We start from the raw sequence: 26,822 nt of genomic DNA on the forward strand, positions 1-26,822 counted from the left end.
TTGATACCATAGTAGAGTGTATTGGGATGGTTTTGGATTTCCTTTTATGTTACAGTTCTACATTGCCTCTGCTTTTTAGCTACTCCCAACAGTTTCATGTAAGCTAAAAACTGCATTTTTAAAAAAAAACATCTGTGGTTGTATCTTTGAATTCTCTTCCAGAGGGGTTGTTCTTAACCTGGTGTGATGAAAATATTAGTGGGAGACTTATTTCAAATTTGCTCACCAGCAACTTTTGCCCAGGGACCTCCCTTAAGTTCTTGAAGTATCAGTTTCTGTTTCTGTAAATGAAGTCAATACCCTACCCTATCTATTTCAAGGAGAAAAAGAAACATGTAGGTTACTTGTTAAACTTTAAAGCATGATATAAATACATATTTTAAATTTTTGTGGGATAACATTTCTATTTCTTTATGCTTGGCCACTTTTTATAGCTTTTGAAAGTCAAAACATGCCTCCTTACCTTTAGTGCTTGAGGAAAGAAAAGGTTTAACCCACAATTAGCCTTTTATTTTATTTCTACCACTATAGTACCTGTGAAGCTTTTGTTCTGTGGTCTGCCACGTGCTGGAAATCACTGCTGTAAAAGATACACAGTGCTATATTGTTGATGAAGTCGCTTTAAATAAACAGACATCACCTGGAATTCAGAAAGTTTCAGTTTTAATACGAGACAGAGAAAATAATGCTCCTTCTTACCTTTGAATGGATAGTCCAGCTCAATGAGGAAGGGTCTGGGCCTGTCTTAGTGTGAGCCCCCCACCCAGTCATAAGTGAGGGGCTCTAGAGGGGAAAGAACAAGTATCCCATACTAGAGATTTGGAGTCTTGTTAACAGTTTCTAGTAAGGAAAACTGCATCCTGTCATTAGAGATCTTGTTTGTTTTATAAGAAGCAAGATACAGTACATATAACTTTATAGTGCTGAAAAATTATTTTTTCTAGGTTTTTTTTTTCCTGTTTTCCAGATGCCATTTTGTTTGGTTTTCTTGGCTTTTTTTCAATAAAAATATGTTTTCTTGACTTTTTACCAGCCACCATTTGGGCCGTTTTCTCCAAACACTGAAATTGCTACCAAAGAGTAATCTAAAATTTCGTGTCAGTAATTTGCAATGAGAAGTTTTATTGTGCACTGTGATGCTTATGTCATTTGTAATGGAGGTGGTTGCATGCAGGTGTTTGAAATTAACAGTTAAAATTAGTTTTTCTGATTATCTATAAAACCAGCAATTTTATCACTATTAGGAATAATAAGAAGGTAGAGAAATTTCATTTGAGATCCCTGTGATTCAAGAGAACTGATAGGATCAGTACCCTGTTTTCTGTTGTAATCTCCTCTGATACTTTATCTAATATTAATACTTAAAAATTTAATTTTTTCTTTATCTAATATTAATACTTAAAAATTTAATTTCTTCGTTTTCTTGTCCAAGTGCGCACATTGTCTTTACATTATCGAAACCATACCTTACAGTTTTTATGCTGTTTTCAGTGTTTATGAGCATTTTTATGGTACAGTACTCTAACAGTATTTTAAAGGTTGCGTATGAACCATAGGCTATTTCCTGTTTCTAAGACCATTAATTTAATAGCAGAGTATCAAAAAATAGTATTGTATCAAGTAAGCATATCGATTTTTTTTTTTCTTCCAAACACCTCTTTCTGAAGCATTAATGTAGTGGGAGGAGTACACCTGAAGATTTAGGCACTAAGTTTTTCTTTAATACTTTCTATTCTCATTTTCACATCTGGCGTGATTTTATGCCTAGGGTGTACCCCCATCTCAACCTTCTCAATTCTGTCTTTAATTAGTTGGTAATTAAATACATCCAGTTTTAGCCATTAAAAATACTGTCAAAAAAATTATTTACTAGCGTAGGCATAATGTTAGGGATTCCTGTTTAGTTGTACTAGTAATGCTAAATGCATTTTCACACTTTGTGACCTTTATTCTAGAGCTCTATTTTCTGATGAGTAACGTGTATGTTAGATGGTTATGTGGTGGCATAAAGATAAATAAAAAACAAATGAAAATAGAAAAATATGATTTTAAAAATTACAAAGGTTAAATATGTTCTTCATAACTTTTGGACAATATGTATCTTACTCCTCAGTGGTATTAAGAGTTTGGTTTGTAGTCTTCCTTTTTTTCCCCTAGAATTATAACATATATATATATATTGTTTGTGTATATTGTATATAATAATTTGTTTATATATCATGGGTTTTTTTTCCCCAAAGATGAGGCTTCTAACACATTGTTCTACAATTTGTGGTTTTTATTTTTTATTTATTTATTTATTTATTTATTTATTTTTACATGGGCGGGCACCAGGAATTGAACCCGGGTCCTCTGGCATGGCAGGCGAGCGTTCTTGCCTGCTGAGCCACTGTGGCCCGCCCAACTGGGTTTTTATTTTTATGGACAGTATTTCCTGGCTACATTTATAATTCCTATTTCTAATGAACGCATGGTATTATATTTTATGGCTGCTCCATAAGACATAATTGATGGATATTTAGATTGTTCCTATTTTTTAATCCATTTTTGGCAGTGAATAACTTTTAATATCCATCTTTGTGCACTTGTGCAAGTATTTCTTTGTTATATATCTTAGAAGTGGAATTAAAACTGCCAAATTTACATATCCAAAAGCTTGCAACAATTGATATTTCTATCACCACTGTAAGTGAAAGAACCCTTTTTCCTTTTTTTCCCTTATTTTGTTAAGCTAATAGATGAAAGGTGGTGTCTCTGAAAAAATTGCTTTGGGGATGGTCTATTAAATATTTTCCACTATTGGGTGCCACCTTTTCCCTTACAAATGGCTTTTGGTATACAGTTGAGTCTCCATAAATGCTTGTGAAATGCTTAACATAATGAAGCATAATTGTATTGCTAAATTAAGAAAAATTGATTTTATAATTACACACAGTAAAAACCATTTTTTTCAGGTGTGTATTTGCATGAGACAAATTTACAGTCTTGAAATCACCACAATCATCATAGATTTCCATCATCCCAGAAGTCTTCTCGTACCCCTTGTGGTCATTGTCTTTCTACTTCCAGCCATTTATTTTTTTGTTTTTAATGTTATTACAAATTTTCATACACATACATTCCAAACGCAGTATACAGTCAATGGCTCACAATATCATCACATAACTGTGTATTCATCATCATGATTATTTTCTAGAACATTTGTATCACTCCAGAAAAAGAAATTTAAAAAAAGAGAAGAAATATCGTACATACCATGCCCCTTACATCTCCCTCTCATTGACCACTAGTATTTCCATCTACCCAATTTGTTTTATCCTTTGTCCCCTCTATTACTTATTTTTTTTAATCCATATATTTTTATGGATAAAATCTGTCCGTACCCTGGATGGAGGGAGCATCAAATACAAGGTTTTCACAATCCCACAGTCATGTTGTAAATGTTGTATCTTTGTACAATTGTGTTCAAGAATCAAGGCTACTGGAACACAACTCAGCAGTTTCAGGTACTTTTCTCCAGCCATTCCAATATACCATAACCTAAAAAGGAATATCTGTCTAATGCATAAGAATAGCCTCCATGATAACCTCTCGACTCTGAAATCTCTCAGCTCCTGAAACTTTGTTTTGATTTGTTTCTCTCTTGCCCCTTTTGGTCAAGAAGTGTTCCTCAATCCCTTGATGCCGGGTCCTAACTCATCCCGGGGTTTCTGTCCCACGTTGCCAGGGAGATTTACACCCCTGGGAGTCATGTCCCGCGTAGGAGATAGGGCAGTGAGTTCACCTGCCAAGTTGCTAGCCCTTTATTTTTGTCCCTATAGTTTTGCCTTTTCCAGAATGTCATACGTAGAATCAAACAATATTATTAGCCTATTGTGTCTGATTTCTTTCGCTTAAAATAGTGCTTTCAGAACTCATCTGTGGTGTTGTATGTATCAGTAATTCCTTTTGATTGCTGAGCCCTATTCTGTTGTATAGATTTACCATAATTTATTTATTGACCTGCCTAATGGACATTTCGGTTGTTTCTAGTTTGGGGTTGTTTATCAGTAAAGCTGCTGTAAACAACATACAGATCTTTTTAGACATACACTTTCATTGCTGTCTGTTAAATACGTAGGTGTGGAGTTGGGTAATATTGGAAATATATCTTTAATTTTATAAGAAACTGCATATTATTTTCCAAAGTGGACCATTTTTTTGTTCCCACCAGCCTTCCCCATTCTTCTTAGTACTTGGTATTCTTAGATTTTAATGTTAGCTATTATTGTAAGTGTATGTCATGTATTTTTGTTTCACATTTCATTAATGACTAGGGATATTGAGCATCTTTTCATGTGTCTGTTTGCCATCAATGTATGCTAATGACGTATATATTCAAAACTTTTGCCAACTGTTAAAATTGTCTTTCTTGTTTTCTTATTATTAAGCTATGAAAATCTTTGTATGCTCTGGTTACAAGTCCTTTATCAGATATTTGTTTTACAAATATTTTTTCCAAGTCTATGGCTTGTCTTTTCCTTTCTTAATGTCTTTAAATGAGCAGCAGTTTTAGATTTTGATGAGGTTCACTTTGTCCTTTTTTTAAAAAAAAATTATTTATGCCTTTTATCATTCTAAAAATTTGTTTAAGCCAGGTTCACAGAAATTTTCTTTTGTATTTTATTCTAGAAGCCTAGCAGTCTGTGGTTTTATTTCAGATTTATTTTTGTATATAGTGCAAAGTATGGGTCAAACTTTTTTTTAAAAAAGCTATGGATTTCTAGTTCTTCCCAACTCATTTTGTTGAGAGACAAAATGAATTGAGTTAAAAAAATATATGAATGTGTATGTGTGGGTCTATTGTAATGCTAAATTTTTGAAATTTCATGAGGTCTAAAAGTTCTTAAAATTATTTTAGTTAAAATGACTGTACTTGATTTGTTTGGACCTTTAAAAACTATGAAATCTAACATATTACGGGACTACTACACATTCATGTAAATAGATGTACATATGTCCATTTATATATAAGCACAGGAGTTTGAGGATTGATAATTTCTTTAAAAACATTTTGAAATTGTCTGGGTAGTGATCTCATTGTTTATTCATTAGCATTCCACCATAGCAACTTTATTCATTAATTATTGAAAATTTTTATATTTTAATAGGTTGAGTGTCTTTTGAGATTTTTAGTACGAGAGATTCCATCAAGAAATTTTTCTAATCCTATTGTGGGCAAATTAGTGACGATACTACAGGGAAATTGTGTCTTGAGCATCTCCTAGGAACATAACACTGTTAGAGTTATACTCTTTACTCAGTGTTGGCATGAAATGGTTTACAGTATAGGAGATGAGGCCATGGGCACACATATGCACTTACAAGTTACTAGGACTGTGTGCATTAATAAGAGCTGAAGAAGATAATATCAAGAGGAAGAAGTGATTTATATCTAGTTAGGAAAGTCAGGTAGAACTGGAAATAAGACCTTGAGTAGGTTTTTGGAGAGTGGATGGGGGAGAGTTTGGTTGGTGTGAGGTTTTGAGGAGATATTCATTCCCTAAGAATTATTTTGTCTTCACCTTTGGCTTGAAAGAATCACTTCTTGTTTTCAGCATGTCACATTTCTACTACTTCAGTTCAAATGGTACATACTTTGTGGTAGGGCTTGAAGCATTTATCGTATAGTAAAATAACTGTTTAATAATTCTGTCTTCTATTAGACTTTAAATTTCTTTGAGGCAGCAGCTTTTGTCTGTTATGTTCACCATTGTTTTTCCTTTGCATAGTTTCTGGCCTTCATGTAGCAGGCATTTAGTAAATGTTGAGTGAGTTTGTGTTGCCCCACACCTTCTCCTGGCTTTTGTTGAATGAAGTAAGACTAAGGACCAGAGAATGAAAATGATAGGTTCAAGGAATGATGATGATTGGTATAGTATCTAAGAGCATAGAATTATTTATAGGTGTGAGAAGAGTAGTGAGGATAAATTTGAAAGGTTAGTTAGGACCTCGGATGCCAAACTGGGTAGAGTTGTTTGGATTTTACTGTGTATAAAATACACAACACATGATAAAGGAGCTTTGGAAGACTTCTGAGAAGAAACTGAAGAGTTTTTTCCAGCAGGTAAGGTAAATAATAAAGTCTGAGTTAAGTCCGTAGAAGTGGAAAGGAGAGGACAAATTCCAAGATATTTTTGAGTTGTCAGGATTTCAGTTTGAATGTCAAAACTAAAATGGAGAAACGTCCATGATTGAGCTTTCAAGCTGAGGAGAAGGTGATGCTATTTACAGAAATAAGGAAACCAGCTTCTTCTGTATGGAAGATATATAGATTGGATGACCTATGAGATCATGTGGAGGTATTCAGCAAGGGGTTAAAATGCAAAATTTGAGTTTATAGTTGGAGGCACTGGATACACGTTTAGGTAGAGATAAGAGCTAAAGCCATTAGAATAACTGAAATTGCTGGGTTTGAAGACAGAACTCTGAGAGCTTTATGTGTTTTGATAAGAAGGAAAGTTGTCTCATCACAGAAATTCTAGAAGAGTTGGGAAGAAATAGTAAACAGAAATAATGCAGAAACGTAGACAACTGGGAAGATGTTATTGGATTGTTCAAAATTGCAGCTTTCCAGAGAATTGCACTCAGTTACTGTGGTGGGGTGGGGCAGGGCGGGAATATATAAGACAGAAGCACAGTTAGTAATTTAAGGTAGAATATGATTACATGCCATTTAAAAGGTCCAAAGTACTTTAAGAATTCAGAGGAAAGACAGTTACATTCTATGAAAGATTTTTTTAAGAGGCCAATTCTTAAAAACAGTGGAACCCAGGAACAAAAGACCAGCAGACTGTCTTCCATGTGACAGAGGAACCCCAGATGCCATCTCCCTTTCTTCAGTGAAGGTATCCTCTTGTTGTTACTTTAATTTGGGTGTTCCATGGCCTTGGAATTGTAACTTATAACTTAATAAATTCCCATTGTTAAAAACCAAAAAAAAAAAAGGTCATCCTGATTATTCTTGTTAGACTTGTAGAATTTTAAGAGTTGGAGCAATCTAGTCCAGTTTTATTGGATATATGACTCTTATTGCTTATTTCTGCAGAATTGCTCAGTCTTTCTGGAATACCTCCAGGAACTAGCAACTCATGATGTAGCTCCATTTTAAGTTCAGAAACTTCAGTTATTCTTCAATATTGAACCCAAATCTACCTTCCTGGAATTTCCATGTACTGCTTTTAGTTCAATCTTCCCTGTTTCTACCAGTATTTAACTTGTGCAAAGTAGAACAGAACTCTTGGCTCATTTTAGACATTATATCTATATTAATGTTGCCTGGAATTGCTTTGGGTACAGCTGCATACACTAGTGATTTACTGAACTTACTTTTTTTTTTGCCATATGATCATTCCATTCTTGGTATATAATCAATAACTCACAGTATCATCACATAGTTGTGTTATTTATCACCATGTGCATTTCTTAGAACATTTGCATCAGTTCAGAAAAAGAAGTAAAAAGAAAAAAATTCTTACGTATGATACCCCTTACCCCTCCCTCTCATTGATTGCTAGTATTTCCATCTACCCAATATATTTTAGCCTTTGTTTCCCTATTTTTTATATACACCTTATCACTCCCTTTCATTGATCACTAGCATTTCAATCTACTAAATTTAACATTTGTTCCCCCATTATTTATTTTTAATCCATATATTTCATTCATCTGTCAATAAGGTAGATAAAAGAAGCATCAGACACAAGGTTTTCACAATCACACAGTCACATTATACAGTCATCTTCAAGAAACATGGCTACTGCAACACAGCTCTACATTTTCAGGCAGTTCCCTCCAGCCTCTCCATTACATCTTAACTAACAAGGTGATATCTACTTTTTAAAAAAAGTTTTATTTATTTCTTTTTTAAATTTATTATTTATGATACAAAGCTACGTACAAACAAACATTCTTATCATATCATTCTGTTCTTGTTATATAATCAGTAACTCACACTGTCATCACATAGTGGTATATTTATCATCATGATCATTTTTTAGAATATCTGCATCAATTCAGAAAAAGCAATAAAGAGAAAACAAAAAAATTCATACATACCATACTCCTTACCCCTCCCCTTCACTAATCACCAACATTTCAATCTACTAAATTTATTTTAACATTTGTTCTCCCTATTTTTTATCTATTTTTCATCCATATGTTTTACTTGTCCATCGATAAGGTAGACAAAAGGAGCATTAGACACAAGGCTCTCACAACCACACAGTCACACTACAACAGCCGTATCATTGTGCAGTTATCTTCCAGAAACATGGCCACCGGAGCACAGCTCCACATTTTCAGGCAGTTCCCTCCAGCCTCTCCATTACACCTTAACTAAACAGTTGATATCTATTTAATGAATAAGAATAACCTCTAGGATAACCTGTCAACTCTGGTTGGGATCTCTCAGCCACTGACATTTTATTTTGTCTCATTTTGCACTTCCCCCTTTTCTTGAGAAGGTTTACTCAGTCCCTTGATGTTCAGTCCCAGCTCATTCTAGGATTTCTGTCCCATGTTACCAGGAAGATCCACACCCCTACGAGTCATGTCCCACATAGACAGGGGGAGGGCAGTGAGTTTGCTTGTGTTGGCTGGAGAGAGAGGCCCCATCTGAGCAACAAAAGAGGTTCTCTTGGGGGTGACTCTTAGGCCTAATTTTAAGTAGGCTTAACCTATCCTTTGCAGGGTTAAGTTTCATATGAACAAACCCCAAGATTGGGGGTTCGGCCTATTGCTTTGGTTGTTCCCATTGCTTGTGAGAATATCAGGAATTCTCCACATGGGGAAGTTGAATTTTCCCCCTTTCTCATCATTTTGAATATATATATATATATATACACACACACACATATATTCACTGCAAATATATATATATTTATTCTTTGCAAATATATTCACTGCCGAACTTACTTTTAAGTAAAGTAAATAAAAATTTTAAAAATTAAGTCTTTTTTCCTAAAAATTGAAGTTTTAGTCATGGGAGAAAAAGAGGGTAATAACTTTAGTTGCAACAGGTTTTTATTTTAATTTTTTTAAGTTATTTTGAAATAGAGGAAATCTAAGCAGTCTAGTTGGGATCTGAGAGAGTAAATAGTTCATAATTGAGAAGTAAAAAATTTGTTCATAAGAGGGTCTAGGTCTATATAGAGGTAGTATGTGAGAGAAATTTGTACTTTGTACATTCTGGCGTAACATATTCTCAATTTTAAATGTCATTGGGAGAATTGGGGTTTAATACAAGGAATTACATTTTCTCTAAGAGGTGGTAGATGATAACTGCTCTTACCTTTGAAATTGTTAGACGCTAACAACCTTCTGAAGATGCTTTTTAAAAAATATAAACACATAAGTATCCTTTAATCTTGTTCATCTTCCTAGAACTGTTTAATTTGTAAACTTGACCTAGAGATCACTTTTCAGTTTATAAATTAGGAAATCATGTACTGTAAATTAGAATGTCATGACTTTTTCATGGCCATAGGTAGCCAGTTAAAATTTTGTCCCCCTTGCCTCTTTAGAGTTTCTGACCTATTAGTTCCATACTTTGCTGTGAAGAAAGGAAATGGCACAATTCTTTATTCTTATGATCACATTTTCTGAATATGTGATTTGGCTTTCTTCCTTTGTCTTTTTTTGAGGGTAGGGTGGGGTTTCTTTTCTCTTGACCTTATACAAACTGGCTGTGCATGAATTATAAACATAAACTTTGTATCATTCAGTTTTCCAAGTATTGTCTTATTTACTGTAACTATCTGAAGTACCTTATTTGGTGGTTCATCTGTAATCTAGTCAAAATACTTCTTTGTCATTCCTTATTTATTGAATTGTTAATCTTCCTACTTGAGGAGAGAGAGTGGGAAAATGGGCAGAGAATTGGAAGATGGTTAGGCAGCAGTTATTTGTTATGTATAACATCTAAATTAGCCTGGAATTTTTAATAGGTAAGTCAGGTAATTTTTTTCTTCCCCCTAATAAATGCTATCACATTTTGGTTAATGTGGTTGATATCCATCAGTCAGCTATATTTTGCTCTCTTTAAATTCTGAGTCACTTGAAATCAGGTATGGTCAAGAAGTAACTGATGGGGATGCAGGGGTAGTTCAGCGGTAGAATTCTTGCCTGCCATGCAGAAGACCCGGGTTGGACCCATGCACTTCCTCCCAAAACAAACAAACTAGCAAAACAAACAAAAAACCAAACAGACAAAAATTCAACAAATGGTGCTGCAATAATGGGATACTCACATGGGAAAAGAATGAAATGTGACCCCACCATACAGCATACAAAAGGAAAAAAAAAAGAGAGAGAAGTAACTGATCTCCTAAGCATAATTAATTGAAACAGTATCCTCTAACATCTTTTTTTTTTTTTTCTTTTTGCATGGGCAGGCACCGGGAATTGAACCCGGGTCTCCGGCATGGCAGGTGAGAACTCTGCCTGCTGAGCCCCTGTGGTCTGCCCTTCATTCCATTTTATTAGCTGCAGTCTGAGTCTTCTCTCTGCTCACTTCCCCTTAAACAAAAAAGTGAATTCTGCAGAACCAAAACCAGTTGTGTTATGGCCATTAGTTTGGCCTTCTAACAGATTATCATTACTCTAAATAATTTGCTCTTTGAGATTCACTTCCACAGTTAACCTTATCGTAATAGATAATAATTTATTGAATAATGAATAGTTTTCTTCCCCTGCCCTTCCTTCTCTCCATTCTACATTATCATGGCCATGATACTTTAGTGTATAGGTGATGAGCATTTTGAAACCTCTCTTGAACTTTATTATAATGACTCTTCAAAATACTTTGACTTATACTTTATGAGGTAAATATATTCCTTACCATTTTTACTATTTTTGAGAAAGAAGTAGATAAGTGGCAAAAATATAGGTGAATATATACTTGATGAATGTGACAGGAGATTGGGCATTAAATGACAATGTGCCACTATAGAAAAGTTGGAAATAGGGAGGGGGGAGAGAAGAAAAAAACTGATAATCCCAAAACCCTAGAAACAATCACTAATAGCATTTCTTTCATTAACAGTGTAAACATATTATTTTGTACATAATTTAATTCTTTGATTCAAAGGGTAATACTTCCCATGTTTTAATATTATTTTAGCATCAGTTGTTAAACAGTGTATTTAACTGTATGATTTTCACATTTTAGCAATCCTGCAGAATTTTGCTAGATAAATCTACTGTTCTTTCCCTTTACCTCATTTTCCAAAATTGAACTATGTTGCTTAGCTTTGCTACTTTAAATGCCGTAAATGAGAAACCTTTTATGCATCTTGGTTGTATTATCTCAGTTGGAAATTTTTAGTTTTGAAAAAAACCAAGTGACACCTGGAAAATGGCAGTATCTGATTCTGTTTTGTGAATTAACTTTTTGAAAGCAAGTGAGGCATTGTATAAAAATTTAAACAGGTTTTGGGGTTTTCGTAGATGAAATTTGAGAGTTTCAGAAGGACAGTTGCAAAGGGAGAAACAGAAACTAATTGAGCATGGTGTAATAACTGGATTGGGAGCCACTAGAAGTGTGTGTAGTTTGGTCCTGCTTTTATTAAAAATAGAATCATAATTGTAATGATTGTGGTGGGCTGTAAAATTTTTTGAGTGTTTGTTAAACAGGAATATAAACTTTCCTGATTTATTCAACAAATACATAAATATTGTAAATTAAATAGTTTTAGATGTAGCAGAAAGCGTGCATGATTATTTAAAGAAAAAACAAATTTTCATACTTTTTTTTCTTTTCTACACCCCATTTTCCTAATGTTAAAATTTTAACTCTTCTAGGGGCTGGCTGTAAGCATACAGTAAATAAGTTGTTTCTGTTTTTATTTTGTACTGTACTTAGTTTTCTTGATCTTTATCTTTGAGGTTTTGGATTAGAGATTTTTTCTATTATCCCTTCAAACTCGTGTCAGGTTCCCTGTTTGCTTGTTTTTATTTCTTGAAAGATTATAAACGCCTTGAGTTTTAGGAATTTATCTTGTTCACCAGAGTATCATGTTTATCATAAACTATACCTGCCATGTAGTGAGATTAACAAAAGAAAGATTGGATATCTCTGAGTATTGAGGTTATGGCCGATTAATAGTCATCATTATTAACATCTTAAAAGCAATGAAATTAATTCCAAGAAGGTATACAAGAATAAAGACAATTTACAGTGCTTTTCCCATGATGAGTGTAATTTCCAAATCCTGACTTCTGCCCTCTGCCTATTTTTTCAAAATAAACCTTTGGAATCCAGGAAGATAAGGGGTTATGTTCCACAACTGGAAAAACACTTCGTGAATGGATGGCTTTGACTGTGGCTTTTTTAGTCTGAGGGAGTATTTCTTGGGACTAAGAAAAAGAACAAGGTACTAATTCCCCCTATGTTGAGGGTTGGGAAGATCAAGAAATAGAAATAAAAGGGAGATTCAAATCTTGGAGTTTATTGCTAGTTAAGAATTTATTATTTTTGTTGTTATAAATTATGATTTAATAAGTTTTCCATTTCCAAGAAGATGTATTTTATGGTAGTTGCAAAGATGACTTTTTAATAGTTATTCTTGTGTTTTTTGTTCCCTCAGCATTTGACATTGTGCAGCAAAGAAATGGTTATGGAGAAGCCCAGTCCGCTGCTTGTAGGGCGGGAGTTTGTGAGGCAATATTATACTTTGCTGAATAAAGCTCCTGAATATTTACACAGGTAAATTTTAGAATGATTATTTAGGACTTTTTCATTAAATATGACTGTATTTGTCTTTTCTGTAGCTCATATCCTTGGTAATATCTTTGCATACTTCCCTAAACCATGTCCAATGTTAACCATCTCATGGGTTAAACCAGTGTTTTTTAAGTTTTTTTTTTACTGCAATCCACAGCTAAAAAGAAACAAACAAAAAACAACAACAAAAAACACTTCACAGCATGTCTGAGTATATAACACATCCACAACTATACATATTTATCCGTATCTGAAACTGATTCATGGAACAGTATTTGTCCTTTAATATATTTATATATACACACACTCTTAGTAATATGTACTGTGGGATTTAATATTCCTTTTTTTTTTAAATCTTAGGCTTGACCAACTGAGTTGCAATTTGCTAATATATACTGTGGGACTTAATATTCCATTTTTAAAAAAATCTTAGGCTTAGCCAACTAATGAGTTGGAATTTGCAGTTTGAAACTGCTGGCTTAAATTGTCTTTTTAAGTTCTCTGAAACTGTTTGGAAAATGTGTCCGTTAAAAGATTGTGCTTATGGGGGTATACGGGTGTTTCAGTGGTAGAATGCGCGCTTTCCATGTGGGAGACCTGGGTTTGATTCCCGGACTGTATAACCTCCCCCTGCTTCCCTCCCAAAATGATTGTGCATATGAAATTTGTGTTTCTTCTAATTGACCTGCAAAATCGTATTCCTTGGTAAAAACAACAGTAGCTTTGTTTACTGTCTTGGCAAGAGTTAGACATCTGCAAGCTTAATTCTTTCCAGAGATAGAAATGAAATTGATTTATATTCTGTTGTAAAAAGTGATATTAATTTTTGTTCTTTTAGATATATCTTAGCAAGTAGAAGTTAGGTGAGACTCTTAAAAGAATTAGGCTTTGTGATTACTTGTAGAACACACTGGCTAAGTCAGTTAAGGATGAATATATCGTTGCTGTAAATACATCATTGTGGAAAAACACTGTTAAGAGGACATATTCCTTTATCTATAAGGCTTTATAAGCATGCTAGACATTCTAACATTAGATAGTGTAATGTTCTCTGCCTCATTCTAGGATACGTTTTTTTTAAATTTATTTATTAATTAAAAAAATTAACAAACCAAATAAAACATCAACATATATAATCAGTAATTCCACAGTATCATCACATAGTTGCATATTCATCATTTCTTAGAACATTTGCATTAATTCAGAAAAAGAAATAAAAAGGCAATAGAAAAAGAAAATGAACACAGAAAAGAAAAAAAAAGACTGTACCTACCATACCCCTTACCCCTCACTTTCATTGATCACTAGCATTTCAAACTAAATTTATTTTAACATTTGTTCCCCCTATTATTTATTTTTATTCCATATGTTCTGCTCGTTTGTTGACAAGTAGATAAAAGGAGCATCAGACACAAGGTTTTCACAATCACACAGTCACATTGTGAAAGCTAAATCATTATTCAATCATCCTCAAGAAACATGGCTACTGGAACACAGCTCTACATTTTCAGGCAGTTCCCTCCAGCCTCTCCATTATATCTTGAATAACAAGATGATATCTAGTTAATGCATAAGAATAACCTCCAGGATAACCTCTTGACTCTGTCTGGAATCTCTCGGCCATTAACACTTTGTCTCCTTTCATTCTTCCCCCTTTTGGTCTAGAAGGTTTTCTCAATCCCTTGATGCCAGGTCTCAGCTCATTCTAGGGTTTTTCTCAATCCCTTGATGCTGAGTCTCAGCTCGCTCTAGGATCTCGGTCCCACGTTGCCAGGAAGGTTAGGGTACGTTTTATATTTACTATTTGCTAGGCTCTCTTTCTAAGTATTCTACATATATTTATTATCTTATGTGAACTCGTAAGACAATTTTGAAAGGTGTATTATAGGATACCTGAGGCACAGAGAGGTTAGCAATTCATCTAAGATCCTAATAAGTAAATGAAGTAGCCATAGGCACAGTATTCAGACCCATTCTGACTCCAGAGCCCAACCATGCTACACTGGAATGCAGAATATATGAAGTAGAACTAATGTACCTTCCTCCCCCTCTCCCCACCCCTGCCACCTGCACACATAAATGAATAGCTTTACAATTTTCTAATTGTAAAAAAGCAGGACGTCCTTGTTTGACAGTATGTGTTAGGGAGAATGAATTGACAGTCTTTTTCACAATATAGGTATTAAACTTTTTGTTTACAAGAAGTATATATATATACACACACACACACACACACACACACATATATATATATTTCATTACTGAAGGCAGTCTTCCTGATTGTAGATATAATCAACCAAAGGTGTAAATAACTGACTAATGATTTAAATCCATCTATAAATACTCTTACAGAAACAGTCATGCCAGTACTTTGTTGACCAAACAACTGGGTACCATAACCTAGCTAAGTTGACATGAAATTAACCACTATAATTATAATTAAAGTTTTAGGTTGACATATGAACTATATGAAATTGCCATTTTTGCAGGTCAGAAATAAATATTGGCAGTTTTATAGAATCCAACCTAATAGAACATGTGCCCTAGTTTAGAAAATTCAACAGCAGCACGGATGTCATAATATCAGAAGAGCAGAACTCCCTTGCTCCATATTTCCCTGACCCTAAAGTCCTTCTTTCTGAAGTTACCATTTTCAATTATTTTAGCTATTTTTAGCTATTTCTTTGATTATTTATTACCATATTTCTGACTGATGTGTTTTACTGTTATTTCTTGTTTTCCATTCTAACAATACCTATTGCATTTCTGCAGTGGAGGATAGGGATTTAGCTCTTATATACCACCACACCATAAATGTCTCCATCCCTCAACCCTTCTTACATCACTGTATTATATTTTGTAGTGCAGTAAATCTTCAGGAATATATATTTTTTTAGTTACACACATGCAAAAAAAAATTAAAACAAGGCTGTGCGCCATCATTTTAAATAATAGCACAGAATTTTGTTTTATACTTAGCTTATTTAACCAATGTCCATATTAATGGAAATACAGGATATTTGAAGTGTCACTTGTTTATAAATAACACTATTGAATATCCTTAAAATAGCATTTTGTGCACCTCTCTAGTTATTTCCTTAGAATAAGTACCTACAAGTGGAATTGTTGCATCAAAGGTGCGATAATTTCTATATCTCTGTATCTATATACATGTGCGTGCGCACACATACACACACATACACACACATATACACACACACACAGCCAAGTTGTCCTCTAGAAAAGTAATGCCAGTTGAAATGGTTGCCTGTAGTATATGAGAAAAGATAACAGAAACTTTAAAATATCCTGGTAGGGTAGTGATTAAAAGCATGGACTGTGGAGCCATACTTAGCTCCCCAACTTTCTACATATGTGACTATAAGTGGGTTATTTTAACCTCTTCTGAACCTTATTTTAAAATAAGGATAATAACTCTAATTTCATGAATTAGGAGGGTTAAATGAATCAATAGATGTTATGTGCCACAATGCTTGGGATAAAGCAAGCTCTTTTAACTAAGTACTCTCTGTGACAGAATTAACTGTTAAAAAATCCAAAAACTTTAATCTAGAAAGATACTAATTCTTACTGCTTTTGATAATGTCACAGAAACACTAAACTATATCATGTACCTTTTTGTTGTTGTTGCATGGACAGGCACTGGGAAGCAAATATATCATGCACTTTTGACAGTATAAAAATATTAATGAGAAATTTGATGCTGAAGTAATCTAGATTTTTCTGCTTGGTCTCTGAATTATTTCAGTTATTTTAAATCTAATTTAACATTTTAATCTAAGCCTTAGAATTAACAAACATTTGGAGATCAGAACATAATTTTAAACAGAAAATTCAATTCCCAAACAAATCTAGATAACTGAGTTTTTTTATCTAAAGAAAAAAATTGGTAATTACTATAATGTTTAGTATAAGTGTGAGTACTGTTTGTTTTTCCATTAAACAAAAAATAGATGTGATAAGAATTAGTTGAGACTAGGTAATGATTTCATGTCTACTCATTGTCAGGTACTATACTAAGCATTTTCTGTGCATTATCTCACTTAATCCTTACAACAGTCTTACGGAGTAGATACTGTTCCTTTTTTATAACCAAAGAAACTGAATTTGAAGGCATAAGCTACCTTGTCCAAGATTATACAACTAAATAGTGACAGAACCAGGACTGGAACCTAGGTCTATTTGATACCTGAACTCTACTGCCTCTGTGACTTCTTTTTTCAATTCACTGTTAATCATTAACTATTAAAATGGTTTTATAGATTTTATGGCAGGAATTCTTCCTATGTTCATGGTGGAGTAGATGCTAGTGGAAAACCCCAGGAAGCCGTTTATGGCCAAAATGTGAGTATCACTTTCATATGTATTGTAGATAGGTTTTTTATTAAGGTAGAGATTTGAAAAATAGCCTTCCTTTGCCCTTGAATTTCTGCTTGAATGTGATCATTAGATGTAGCTGGGATATATGTTTTAGTAATAGTCAAAATGTGCTTTGGGTTCTTAACAAGCATCCATTTTTTGTGTGTGGCACAGTATTACATTGTGATGATAGAAAAGAGAGGATGCAGTGCTTTATTTATTTGATTTCATACATGAAACAGTTGAGACAATGTATGTAATTTGTATAAATCTGTGGGCTAAGTTTTATGTTACAGGAATGCACAAAAGCACATGCTCTATATGGCTTATAGGGAAGAAAGATTTTGTAAAGGATGTGGGACTGCAGCTGGACTCTGAAATATAGGATTTGGCCTTACCAGATGGGGAGAATGAAAGTAGAAGAAATGACACCAGCAAACACGAAGTAGAATTAGATGTGATGTCTAGGAGCAGTCAACATAGTTTGTGGGTGACTAAATACTAAATACAGAAAAGTGCGGAAAAGCTATATAAAGCTAAGATTGCATAAAATCAGAGAGTCATTGTGAATTTTTATTTTTTATTTTTGTATAGGGAAGCGACGTTGAAAATGATAATTTAGGAGCATTGGTCTCTTGTAGTGATGCATAGGATGAAATAGAAGGATGCTGGAATGGATTAAATGAGGCAGAAAGATTTAAGTTGTTAAACATTCTAGAGTCAGGAAGAAGTCAGTGAAGATCTGTAGTATTGTGTACCTAATGCAGTATCACAAGAGTTTGTATTTCTTCTCTGCTCTCCTCCTCGTAAAGGATATACACCACAAAGTATTATCTCTGAACTTCAGTGAATGTCATACTAAAATTCGCCATGTGGATGCTCATGCAACCTTGAGTGATGGAGTAGTTGTCCAGGTCATGGGTTTGCTGTCTAACAGTGGACAGCCAGAGAGGAAATTTATGCAAACCTTTGTTCTGGCTCCTGAAGTAAGTTTTCATTTCATTTAGTTTTAATTTCTGTGATTTCATTTGGCTGCTAATAGTTGAATGACATGTCCAAAAGTTTCTTCTAATAGGCTCAGATTTGCATTTTGCAATTTTTGAGGCATATGATTTGGATCTATTGATAAAATCTCATCTGTGTGTGTGTGTGTGCACATGCATGTGTTTTGATTATTGAGAGTAAAGGATTCTGGTACAAACATGTAAATGGACGATTATTTACAGAAATAATACAGACCTTTTTTGCTGTATTTAGTAGGTTACACAGTGAAAACAGAATGGAAGAGTACTATTTATTGGTTCTGGTCCTCATCTAAATATTGAGTCACCGTTTTTTTTTTTTTTTTTAATTTTTATTGACACAACAAAACAACATACAAACATAAACATTCTTCACATATGGACATTCCATTCTTGGTGTACAATTGTGAGTTTTTCACAGTGTCATTACATAGTTGTATATTCATCATCGTAATCATTTCTTAGAACATTCGCATCACTCCAGAAAAAGAAATGGAAAGAAAAAACTCACACATGCCATTACCCCTTACTCTTCTCTCTCATTGACTACTAGTATTTCTGTCTGCCCAATATATTTTGACTTTTTGTTCCACGTATTTTTTTTCTATACCCCTTACCACTCCCTTTCATTGATCACAGGTATTTCAATCTATTCAATTTATTTTAACATTTGCTCCCCCTATTATTTATTTATTTTTAATCCATATTTTTTACTCATCTATCCATACTGCAGATATAAGGAGCATCGGACACAAGGTTTTCACAATCACACAAGCAGCATTGTGAAAGCTATATCATATAGTCATCTTCAAGAAGCATGGGAGTAGCCATTTCTTGAGTTACAGTCTTTGAGTAATCTTTTAGTCTTTATATTAACATAGCATGTTACAGCTTTGGAAAATTATTTTGAATTACATTTCTCTAGTGTTAAAATTGTATATGCAATGTAATTATTTATGTAGTATTAAATGTACGGATACTTATGGAATATTGGATGTTGTTTTTCTATAGGGATCTGTTCCAAATAAGTTTTATGTTCACAATGATATGTTTCGTTATGAAGATGAAGTGTTTGGTGATTCCGAACCAGAACTTGATGAAGGTGAGGAATACTGTCAAGATGAAAGGGTTCTTTCAATATTCGTAAGGACTTGGACAATATGAAACTTATAGTAATTTGCTTTGTTATTGTATTTGAGTCAAAATTCCTGTTCTCTATTTTTTCTCTGTTTTTTAGTTACAAAGAAATAGATGTTCATAATATGAAATTATACAAAAATAAGATTATGGAAATTATATAACATACAAACTAAAAAAGATCCCTTCATCTCATCCTCTTTAGATAACCAAGAGTTTGATCCTTATGATTAGAAGTTTTTTATTCTGTATTTACCAACACTTGTTTTTAAAAAATGAAATAATACCGATTCCAAGCTTGCTTTTTTAAAAAAATATTTTTATTGTAAACCTTAACATACAAACATTCTTGACATGCAAACATTCTATACGTGGTGTACAACCAGTGGCTCACAATATCATCACATAGTTGTGTATTCATCACCATGATCATTTTTGTTTGGACATTTGCAAAAGAAAAAAAAAATTCATACCTCTTACCCCTCCCTCTCATTGACCACTAGTATTTCAATCTCCTCAATTTATTTTAACCTTTGTTCCCATTATTATTAATTTTTTGTCCAATTTTTTTACTCACCTGTCCATATCTTAGATAAAAGGAGCATCAGACACAAGGTTTTCACAATCAGGCAGTCACATTGTAAAAGCTGTTTCATTATACAATCAACTTGAAGGAACATGGTTATTGGAACACAGCTGTACAGTTTCAAGTACTTCCCTCTAGTCACTCTAATACACGATAAAAACTAAAAAGGGGATTTCTCTATATGCGTAAGAATAACCTCCAGATGACCTCTAGACTCTGAATTCTCTTAGCCACTGCAACTTTGTTTTGTCTCATTTCTCTCTTCCCCCTTTTGGTCAAGAAGGTGATGCTGAGTCCCAGCTCATCCCAGGATTTCTGTTCCATGCTGCCAGGGAGGTTTAGACCCCTGGGAGTCATGTCCCATGTAGAGAGGGGAGGGCACTGAGTTCACCTTCCATATTGGCTGAGAGAGGCCACATCTCAGCAACAAAACATTCTCTGGGGGTGACTGTTAGGCCTAACTTTAAGTTGGCTTAGCTTGTCCTTTGCAGGGATAAGTTTCATAGGGGTAAACCCCGAGATCATGAGCTTGGCTTATTGATTCGTTTGTCCCCAGTGCTTGCAAGAATAAGTTGAATTCTCCCCCTTTCTTCCATTCCCCCAAGGGAACTTTGCAAATACTTCTTTATTCACTGGTCAAATCACTCTGGGATTTATTGGGGCATCACACTAACCTGGACGAACCAACGAAATCTCATGGCCTATTCAAGGGTCCATGTACTTATGGTGTTCAATTAAACTAACCATACAAGTTAAATTAGGAAATGCAGTAGTCAAAATAGAAATTTTGTACCAAATAAAGCATTTCTCCCTTAGTCTTACACAGAAGTTGAAGTTTTAAAATATGAATGGGCATTTATTTTCAACACCCTGCAGTACTTACATTTCTTAGTTCTTCTTCATGCAAAAACATTTTTTAATTTGTACATTTAATTACCATCATTGTACACTCTTGGCATTCCTAAATTATACCATCTCAGTCTTTATTGTCTTTCTTTCTGGTTTCATATGTGGCCTCAGCCCTTCTTCCTCTGTCATTCTCATATTCAGCTTCATTCATTGAACTTACATTATTGTGCTACAGTCAGGTAGTGTTGTGCTATCCATTTCTGAATTTTTACAATCAGTCCTGTTGCACAATTTGTATCCCTTCAGCACCGATTACCCAGTCTCTCCTCTATCACCTGATAACCTATATTCTTAACTGCAATTCTCCAAGTTCACTCATTAATAATGTTAGTTCCTATCCGTGAGACTATACAGTATTTGTCCTTTTGTTTCTGGCTGATTTCATTCAGCATAATGTCTTAAAGATCCATCCATGTTGTTACATGCTTCATGACTTTATTCTGTCTTACAGCTGTGTAATATTCCATTGTATGTATATACCGCAGCTTGTTTAGCCACTCATCCATTAATGGACGTTTGGCCTCTTTCCATCTCTTGGCCATTGTAAATAATGCTGCTGTAAACACACCTGTGCCAAGCTTGGTGTTTTTTTATGCTAAATATATTTTTGTTTGTTGTCCATTTGTGGCTTGACCAGAATAATTTAATTGGCTCTCCACTGATATGCATTGCTTTGTTTCCTTTTCTTTTTCATTGTTCTTTTGAATAGATTTGAGAAAGGAAACTGAGTCTGCCTTTAATATCATTTATTTCCTACCTCTTCCTTTTCTCTCTCTTAGTTTTTAAAAAATAACATATAATAAATATCAAAGTTCATCTTGCTTGCACTCAGTTGAGAGAATGGATAACAATGCCCTTATAAAATCTGCCTGTGATTTTTTCACTTCCTTTAACATATTAAAAATGTATAACTTGTATGTTATATCTCATAAGAGTGTGATTCATTATATATTGTCAGAATCAGAAGATGAGGTAGAAGAAGAACAAGAAGAAAGGCAACCATCTCCTGAACCTGTGCAAGAAAATGCCAACAGTGGTTACTATGAAGCTCACCCTGTGACGTAAGGATAGTGTTCGAAAAATTAAATTGGTTTGAACTCAAATGTAGTTGCAAGATGATCTTACATTTCTAGAAATATTGTTGGAAGTAGATTTTTAATAAAGCTACCTTTCTGGTTAATATAATTTAAAAGTTGAATATAATTTGGCCTAAAACCATGATTAGTGAGAATGCAGAGTCCTTAGGAAAGCATAGAGGTTGAGAGTTTTATTTTAATTCTATAAAATATGGGGATTATAATTAAAACTAAAGCAATCCAGTGTTTTAAAATGATAGATTTAAAGAAATACTGCTTTAAGAATTTAAGTCCTTTCTGCCTTTTAGTTCTTGTTGGACTTTTGCTTCAGAAGTCCTTATAATTATAAAATAGGTTATTGGCATATAACCAGTTATGCTCTTTGGAGCAGAGAGAAATTTTATCTTTGAATTGCTCATTTCACTCATTGAAAAGTTAACAAAATATTTTATTGTAGTAATGGCATAGAGGAGCCTTTGGAAGAATCTTCACATGAGCCTGAACCTGAGCCAGAATCTGAAGCAAAGACTGAAGAGCTGAAACCTCAAGTGGAGGAAAAGAACTTGGAAGAATTAGAGGAGAAGTCTACCTCTCCTCCTCCTGCAGAACCTGTTTCTCTGCCACAAGAACCACCAAAGGTTAGATCAAAGGAAACTCTTTAGATCTAGAACATCATACTTTGATATTTGGTGCTGTTGATTATGTTAAATTGTTTAATATAGTAAACTACTCTTTTTATGTATATGAAAGAAGCTGTGGATTTTTTGTTATCCTGAGGAAATTTCATTTTTTCCCCAAAGAAAACCCTTAAATGAAATGAACAAAATTTACAACTTAAGATTAATCCTTGTCTGTATGGTATGTTTACTAATTTACATGAAATTATTCAGGTCTATGTATAAGCTGTCAGTTGCTCTTCCATTCTGTATTACGTTCTTTAAGTACAGATGCAAATACAAAGGTAATATCAGGAGTCATAAAATTTCCCAACTTTAACAAGTTGTTCTGTTGTTAAAAGAAGAGTATATGTATTTCTGGTTTTAATGGGATCAATTTCCTTACTACAGCAGTTAGACTGTCTTGGAAAGATGAGGAAACCCATAGTGTATCATTTAAGCGTACCTAAAACTTCTTTTATCTCTCTGTAAATTAGATGGTTAAAGTATATTTGGGTAGAGAGGAGGAGATTCCTTGTTAAATTTGTGAATGTCTGTTAAAGTTTCCAGCTAGTACTTTCTTCTTTCCTGTGCTTCCCCCCTCTCCCCTCAACACCATCACACACCCTATGTTTCTACTAAAGGGGAAAGAAATTGGTTCTTTTAGGTTCAGATTTTTCTAGCATGTGTAGTTGTTAGTGGTTTTGTTTGCCACTTGCTCATCTATGTAGGAACTTGCTTGTAGTTTTACTTAGTTCAGACCAACCATAGTCATTAATAATCTTGCATAATATGAGAGTTCAAAAGCTGGCACATAGACTGGCATGTGTGTATGTGCCTTTCTTTTAGGAGTCCTGCAATATAGAGCAATAGTTAGAAATGAAAAGAAAATATATATTTGGAAGTTTCCCTGTAGGAATGTTGGTGGTTTTCCATGATTAGTAGTCTAGGTTTGTTGCATTTCCTGCAGGCTTTCTCCTGGGCTTCAGTGACCAGTAAAAACCTGCCTCCTAGTGGTACTGTTTCTTCCTCTGGAATTCCACCCCATGTTAAAGCACCAGTCTCACAGGTAACCGATCTGTGAACACATTGGATTGTATCCTTGTTACATTGCCAATTGCTTAACTTTTTTATACCTTTTTAAATGAATCAGTCAGAAATTATGGATTAAATATACAAAAAAAAATTGTATTAAATGTCAATGCACCCACTTTAAATGGCAAATCTCCATTCATCATCTATATAGGTGGTATTTGGGGTTTGGGTGTGTGAAATACAGATTAAGTTGGTTTTATCAATATATATTCTATTATTTAAAAGGCTTCATAAAAAATGTTCCTTTTACGAAATTTAAAATTTTACTTACCAAAAACATGATTTAAAAGGGCTTATAATTCAACCCATGGGAAGAAATTTGGAAAGGCATTATAACGAATCACTGATAAAAAAAGAGAAAACTTTTTAAACATACTGCCTAAACTTTCAGTCCGTAAGTTGTTTCTTATCATTTAATTGAAGCCTGTACCAACTTATGACTGTATTGTTCACCTTAACTGATCATTCGAGTATTCTGCTTTTTTGTCTGTTTGTCATCTTACACATTTCATAGCTTTAAAAAATGTTGGAAATAAGACACTGGCTACCTAAGATGTTTAGGTTTTTAGGCATAATTAAAATATGTCCAATTCCTCTCCCTACATTTTGAGACAAACTTCATTCCATTAGAAAATTTAACATTTAAAATGGTTAGTGCACATAAAATTGTTAATTTGTATACACCTTTTATATGTTGTATACAGTTAAAATTTGAGGTTTCTAAACTAGCTAATTATTAAAACTTTTTTTCTGTTGTTGATATACATTATAATTAGCCACCTAATCGTAGAATCCATGGCCCCCTGATACCTTTTATTTTCAATTAGATATTCAGGAAATGTTGTACAGTGAGTTTAGAACATAGATCAGAATTTTCTATTTTAAATGAAGAAAATTAGTGGTTCTAGTATTCTTTTCTTCTAGTATTCCTTTTCTTCTGAGATCCTTTGGTGATTTGTGGAATTCTTTGGGTTGTTACTTCATTTCATAGAGTTGGCTACCTTTTTTTTAAGCTTCCTTTTAATTATAAGTTAAAATAACTAATGCCCTTAATACATGCCAGATACTGTACTAAGCACTTCATAGTCATTCTTACTTAATCTTCATGATGAGCCTGTGAAGGGGGGTACTATTATCCCTATTTTACATGTAGGAAAATTGAGACCTAGGTGAAGTTAAGTAACTCATGCAAGATCTAACAGCTATAAAGTAGTAGGGCTGGGTTTTAAATTCATGCAGTTAGACATCAGAATACATACCTGGCTAATGAAAACGTACAAATATGTACCTAGCCTGTAGCTGAAAGGGAAGAATGAATGCATCTGTATTTCTATCATAGAAGGATAGTACTGTGTTTAAGGCATGTCTAAATTACATTAGATCCTAGCCTCTTGCCTAGGAAAGAAAGGAACTGTTCGTATAGCCTCAGTTTTTGTTTTGAGTATTTTCTAAGTTATTTTTCAAACTGTGAGTTAGATTGTATTTCCCAGCTTATCCCCCTTATTAAACCAAACTTTTAAAAATTTACAATATGAATGTTAAAAGAGCTTTCTGATCTCTTTAGAGGCTATCTTTTCTTTAGAACAGATTCATGGTATTTCCATGTGATTTAGTAAACCCTTTTATTTTGTTACTTGAGTGTAGTATCCATTTCCTTATACTTTTAGCATAGTAGATTGTAATAAAACAATTAAATCTAATTCTAGGATATTGGTAGGCATTAATTTAGAAGTAGGTAAATTAATTTTTTGGTGAAAAGGTTTTTTTCTGGAAATTGTCTAGTTCATTTAAATAGCTTATGTGTATTTAAAGGACTTGTTTATTAGTTGTGATTATACATACATTTATGAACTTGTTTTGATGGCTCCATTTTTATTTCATATTCTCTGACCTTCATTTGTGGAATTTGTTATGTGCACACACTTTCTGGTTATATGACGTTAGTTTAAGGCCCTTTTTATTGGTATATGGTATATTAGTGATTTTATGTGTTTAGAATTACTAGTTTTAATCATGAAATTATGCCTGGAGAACTATCAGTGAACAGCTGGTTTAGTTCCGATGTATTATCAGTTGTTAAAGGGAATAGTGTTAGTTTTCTATTTTCACATTTTTCTTGTTACTAGCATTATCAAGTCTACTAAAAGACAGGTTCCTAAATCATGAATTATTTGTAAGATGTTGGAAATTATTTAAATTGACCTGTTGTTTTAATTTTAAATCCTTAGGGGGGGATAAGGAAGAAGTAGTATTCTATTTTGCAGTAGAAAAATACTTTTGTTTCAGTAATTTGTTTTCAAAGGAATTTGAGTCACCCAGCCAGGGACTCTCAAGTGCTTTTGTTAACATTTGGATTGGATGAAAACAGATTTTTTTTTTCAGAAAAATTTTAATAAAAGGTACATTTTCCATTTTTATGCATTTCCAGTAATACATTAGCTTTGTTAATCAGTTTAAAACAGAGTACATCTATTCTTTACTGATGTTTTACATTCATTCTAAAGTTAGGTGTACTTTTTGGCCTCCCTAGTTGAAATTTTTAAATAACTTCTTTTCAGGCATCATATTTTGGATCAAATTATATTGTATTAAACTCCAAATACAGGTAGCAACAGTCACAGAGCTGTCACTTAGGTTCCATTGTCAGGCATAGAATATTCTATATGTTTTGGGTCAGAGAACTAAAAAATGTAGTTTAATTAAAGATGAGCCAATAGTTACTTAGTATCTATATCTAATGGCACTGTGCTTGGCTCTTTGGGTGATGCAGAATAAGATACTGGTCCTTATAAGGAGGTATAAATTAAAATAATTGAAAAAACTGAAGAGGGTTAGATTTTTTTCACTAGCGAAATTCTAGAACATGGGAAGCAATTTCATCTTGAGGAAAATTGGAAATATGCATAGAAGAAAAAGAATTTGGGGAAGAGGTGGGCAAACCTGTTAAGAACTTGAAAGATAGGAGTTAATATATTTTTGTTTACAGTGGCTGAAAAAATTACAATAAATTGTCATTTTCTAAAAAATAGTCATTTTTGAAAGAAACAGTTCTTTAAGCTCAGTTATATCAAAATTTGTCCTTGCAAATTTATAATTTTCTAATTATATTCAAAATGATTAAAGAGTTTGAGCCACTGCTTGGACTGAGGGCTTCAAAGATGATTATCAATAAAGACAGGACTTGAAGTTATGTCTTCA

The 26,822-nt window shown here is 33.6% G+C and overlaps 1 protein-coding gene across 2 annotated transcripts in view; it reads left to right on the forward strand.

Moving 5' to 3' along the window:
- Nucleotides 1–26,822, forward strand: part of G3BP2 (G3BP stress granule assembly factor 2) — a 35,333-nt gene that overhangs the window by 2,406 nt on the left and 6,105 nt on the right. The window contains exons 2-8 of one of the 2 annotated variants that reach the window (XM_077143150.1): nt 12,627–12,745; nt 17,047–17,128; nt 17,956–18,129; nt 19,177–19,267; nt 21,756–21,858; nt 22,331–22,511; nt 23,500–23,598. In XM_077143150.1, the coding sequence (XP_076999265.1) occupies nt 12,651–12,745; nt 17,047–17,128; nt 17,956–18,129; nt 19,177–19,267; nt 21,756–21,858; nt 22,331–22,511; nt 23,500–23,598 (825 nt within the window). In that variant the 5' untranslated portion in view covers nt 12,627–12,650. The remainder of the gene's footprint in view (nt 1–12,626; nt 12,746–17,046; nt 17,129–17,955; nt 18,130–19,176; nt 19,268–21,755; nt 21,859–22,330; nt 22,512–23,499; nt 23,599–26,822) is intronic. The other variant, XM_077143151.1, reaches the window with a different exon arrangement.

The sequence above is a fragment of the Tamandua tetradactyla genome, chromosome 24, assembly GCF_023851605.1.
Source record: "Tamandua tetradactyla isolate mTamTet1 chromosome 24, mTamTet1.pri, whole genome shotgun sequence".
NCBI classification, from domain to species: domain Eukaryota; kingdom Metazoa; phylum Chordata; class Mammalia; order Pilosa; family Myrmecophagidae; genus Tamandua; species Tamandua tetradactyla.